Source organism: Lolium rigidum, chromosome 7, assembly GCF_022539505.1.
Source record: "Lolium rigidum isolate FL_2022 chromosome 7, APGP_CSIRO_Lrig_0.1, whole genome shotgun sequence".
Lineage (NCBI taxonomy): Eukaryota > Viridiplantae > Streptophyta > Magnoliopsida > Poales > Poaceae > Lolium > Lolium rigidum.
Genome location: NC_061514.1, coordinates 286,452,433 through 286,456,505, shown reverse-complemented (window position 1 = coordinate 286,456,505; position 4,073 = coordinate 286,452,433). Strand labels below are relative to the sequence as shown.

Here is a 4,073-nt window from a genome sequence, read left to right as displayed (position 1 = left end):
TGGAGTGGAGGTCACCAACCTTTGGAAATAAGGTGGGGGTGCCCATCTAGCGGCGAGCGAAGAGGGTGCCCATCCACGAAAGGACACAAGAGCGAGTTGTGTTTTACTCGTGAGGACAATGGTCAATGATTATTTAACTTAAAATTACTTTGAACAAATTCATATCGTTGTTAGGCTGGAAAATGTTCAAAGTCTTAAAATGTACCCCTTATACTTCAAAATAAGTGTCGCAGATTTGCACGTCTAGATATGTCCAAATCTAGATAAATCCGTGATAATTATTTTAGAAAATAGTACTCTATCCATTCGGAAATAAATGAGGTGGTGTAGATAAATATGAACCTAGACAAAATTTTGGACGGAGGACTAGTACATAATTGAAAACGTACAGTCCCTCTATCCGGGGAAAGATGTGGTAGATTCGTGCATCTGGACGTGTAAGTAGGTAAATTCAAACTAGTCGTGAACATATATTCATTTCCTCTGTAATTCATACCGCGATTACACATACATACCCAGTGGAAACTGTCTCTGAAACCTGACGAAAGCAGGAACTGAAAACAGCCACACGAGCCAACAGGCATCGCCATCGCGTCCCCGGCCGGCCGCCGCTCGTCTCCGCCCGCCCGCCTATAAACCGCACACGGCCACACCGCATCACACCCACACAGCCACGCTGGGGACGGCACGCCGGAGCCACAACCGCCACCTGAGACCCACCACCACCTGACCCGCTCTCCGCCTCGTTGACAATGGCGGTGGCGCGGCTGCGCTCGGCCTCCTCGGCGGCGGCGCGGCTCCAGCCGGCGCTCGCGGGCCGGCGGCGGCACCTAGGCACCGCGGCCGCGGCGGCGGAGCCGGAGGTCGCTGTCGCCGTCGGCGCGAGGTGGGAGCCGATGGGGGCGCGGGAGTACTACGACTACCGGAGGGCCATCTACGGCGACATCACGCACAAGGCCATCCTCGTCGACGCCGCCGGCACCCTCCTCGCCCCCACCGAGCCCATGGCCCAGGTCCGCCCCGTACCCCATCTCCATTTGTGCATGTTCTCTGCACCGTCATGCAATGCGTAATTTGGGCCGATCTGATCCGTACCTGCCCCGTTTCGATCGAGCGTATTCGGTTTGTGTCGACATGGGCGATTTAGTGGCGCTGTTCAATTTCTGGTGGGATGTCACGGGTCACGAATAAAATCTCCCCTCCCTTTCTTTCTTCCCTGCGATGATGGGATGTTCATTCGTTCTGATGTGCCTTGTTCTGAATGTTGATTTAGGTGTACAGAACACTCGGCGAGAAGTACGGGGTGAAGTACTCGGAGGATGAGATCTTGATGAGGTACAGGCAGGCGTATGCCCAACCATGGGGTAGATCACGGCTTAGGTATGGCGTTCAACTTTTGACTGCCCTCTTGTCCTTAAATGTCATCTTGCTTGCAAATTTTGCTATATGTTATATGGCTTTGTATGATGTTTTTGTTCTTGAACTTCTTAAGGGAGACTCGAATTGAATTTTTTTGAAGGGAGCTTTGTGTTCTGTTTCTGAAGGAACTTGCACTGAGTTGAAAAATTGGTATTTACGGCCAGGATATTTATGCCATCAATGCTCTTGTGCACTTTAAGCAAGGCTATTGCACAAAAAGAGGGAACTAAATATTTGTGATTCACTTCATGGAACTTGGTTTTCAATAAACCACCATAAAAATCTCCTCATGAACACGGGGAGTATGAACATGCAGACATAGAATTTCAGACAGAGTTATCTCTCAATCTGAGAAAACTGCGAGCTAAGAATATTTCCACCTAAAGTTAAATTCAATGGAAATAAATTTGCAAGACCAATTGGGCTTCTGAGAAACCAAATCTTTGATACCGAATGAGGAACTGGTCCCAGATTTTGTATGGTACTGGATCCTTGAAAATTAATTTCTCAGACAGGGATGGGTTAGTTTTGCTTGTTTTGGTGATGCTAAATACAGTAAGAAGCGGGTATGACGATCATTAATCCAAGTTTCTTCTGAAAATATAGTTTAGCTAGTGTACAGTCAGGAGAAACATCATAGTGGAAAAAATGATATGGAACTATGTTTTCCTCAACATTTTCGGAGGATGGTGATGGGCAGTACTGGTGCATTCATTTCATTCTTTTGTAGCTTGTCATGCTTTTGCATTGACGTTCCTCCTCGGAACTTGTACTTGTTATGTCATAAAAAAATAGAAATATGGGCTTGACTGTCTGTCAGCCAGCCCTCTGGATATGTGGATTTGTTATTGACATTCTAGACTCTTCTTTTCATCAAACATTTCATATTAATATTTGAAACTCCTCTTAAAATATGCTGCTTCATGGACTAATGTTTCTGAATATCTCTAGGTATGTTGACGATGGAAGACCCTTTTGGCAACATATAGTTAGTTCTTCTACAGGCTGCTCAAATTTAGAATACTTTGAGGAGCTTTATCATTACTATACAACTGAAAAGGTGAGACAAAGTGTATAATAAAAAATATATTTGAAACCATCTTATTGTATGTTAGACCTCACAAAGTTTGTTATGTTTGTTTGCTAGGCCTGGCAGCTCATCGACCCTGATGCTAAGTACGTTTTTGAAGCACTGAGAAGGGCTGGTGTAAGAACGGCTGTTGTATCCAACTTTGACACCCGTCTCCGGCCACTTTTACAGGCCCTGAATTGCGATCACTGGTTTGATGCAGTTGCTGTATCTGCTGAGGTGAGTTTCCATATTCAGACGAGCTGGTTTAAATTTGTCCACTCTTTGAACCTGACTGCATCTGTGGCTACCATCCTTAGTATCCAAGTTTAGCCTTCACTTTTCCTTCTGATCTTTGCCGTTAAACTCTGTTCTCTTGTTCCCTGCTAACAGGTTGCAGCAGAAAAGCCAAACCCAACCATATTCTTGAAGGCCTGTGAGTTGTTGGACGTGAAACCTGAAGAGGCAGTGCATATTGGTGATGACCGTAGGAACGATTTATGGGGAGCTAGGGACGCAGGCTGTGATGCCTGGCTTTGGGGCAGCGATGTTCACTCCTTCAAGGAGGTAAGCTCTTTAACACAAACTCGCTAAGCTGCAAATCCATTATTGTCCTTGTAGCAAACATGACATCTAGGAGTAGCATTTTGGTGTCACTGTAGTTGGGATTAGACACAGCAAGTAAAAATCTGGTAGCTCTATGCTGTCATTAGGACCAATTTTGTTGTATCACAGATTTACTCGGTTAGATCCACCTTTGTAACTGTTTATTTCAGAAGAATTTCCTTGGCTTTTTTTTCTTAGGAAAGTTAGCAAAAGTCTTTTATATCAGCTCCAGTTTTCAGAAAGTTATGTTTGCTCACATCAGCTCATCCTATTGCAGGTCGCAGAAAGAATCGGAGTTAGCGTGGGTATGGGCAACTCTATGTGATTCCCTATGCTTGCTCGCACTCTACACCATAAGCCGACTCAACTGTGTGTGGCGGTCAGTGACACTTCCTTGGTTGCGCGAACCGCTACCCTTCTTTTCTTCCTGACGAGTATGCTCGCCGAGCCCCTGAGCTTCAATAAAAGGCTGGGAGGAAGAGGTGTTTTACCTCCTTCTCCTGTTGTACATAGTGCCGACCCTTCGTGCTCTCGGGTGCCTGGCTGTCTGCTGTACATATTTTTCCAGAGAACTGAGGGCAGCGTCTCTTTTGTCAGGCCTTATTTTTACAGTATATATTGTAGCAACAAGTGTCAGGAGTAGTTATAAGCCTTAAGCACTCGGTTTACTCCTTGGATTGTTCGTTGCGTATGTTCTGAATCTGTGTTCAAAGAGAACCGAACCCAGCGTGTCCCTTGCATTCTGCACGTTCCAGTTGAGCTGACTGCCGCTCGCACCGTGCGCCGGTGGCGAGTAGCCGCGCCAGCGCGGGCCGGTCGCTCGCAACAGTTAGATGCAGCTGTCAGCTGTGGCTCCGGCCTCGGTATTCTGCAGCCGGAGAACAGCTGTTTACTTGGATGCAATAATCGGCTGATTGGATCCTTTCACGAGGTTTGAATCGGCTGATTCCGTTCTACTTTTGCACCGGTTTTGTCGCCC

The 4,073-nt window shown here is 46.5% G+C and overlaps 1 protein-coding gene across 1 annotated transcript; it reads left to right on the top strand.

The window, feature by feature from the left end:
- The first annotated feature begins 709 nt into the window (after positions 1 to 709).
- LOC124674852 (haloacid dehalogenase-like hydrolase domain-containing protein 3) lies at positions 710 to 3,723 on the top strand. The gene is made up of 6 exons (XM_047210906.1): positions 710 to 1,013; positions 1,274 to 1,380; positions 2,371 to 2,479; positions 2,567 to 2,728; positions 2,882 to 3,055; positions 3,372 to 3,723. The coding sequence occupies exons 1-6, from the start codon at positions 753 to 755 to the stop codon at positions 3,417 to 3,419; spliced, it is 861 nt and encodes a 286-aa protein (XP_047066862.1). The 5' UTR covers positions 710 to 752; the 3' UTR covers positions 3,420 to 3,723.
- The last annotated feature ends 350 nt before the right edge of the window (positions 3,724 to 4,073 follow it).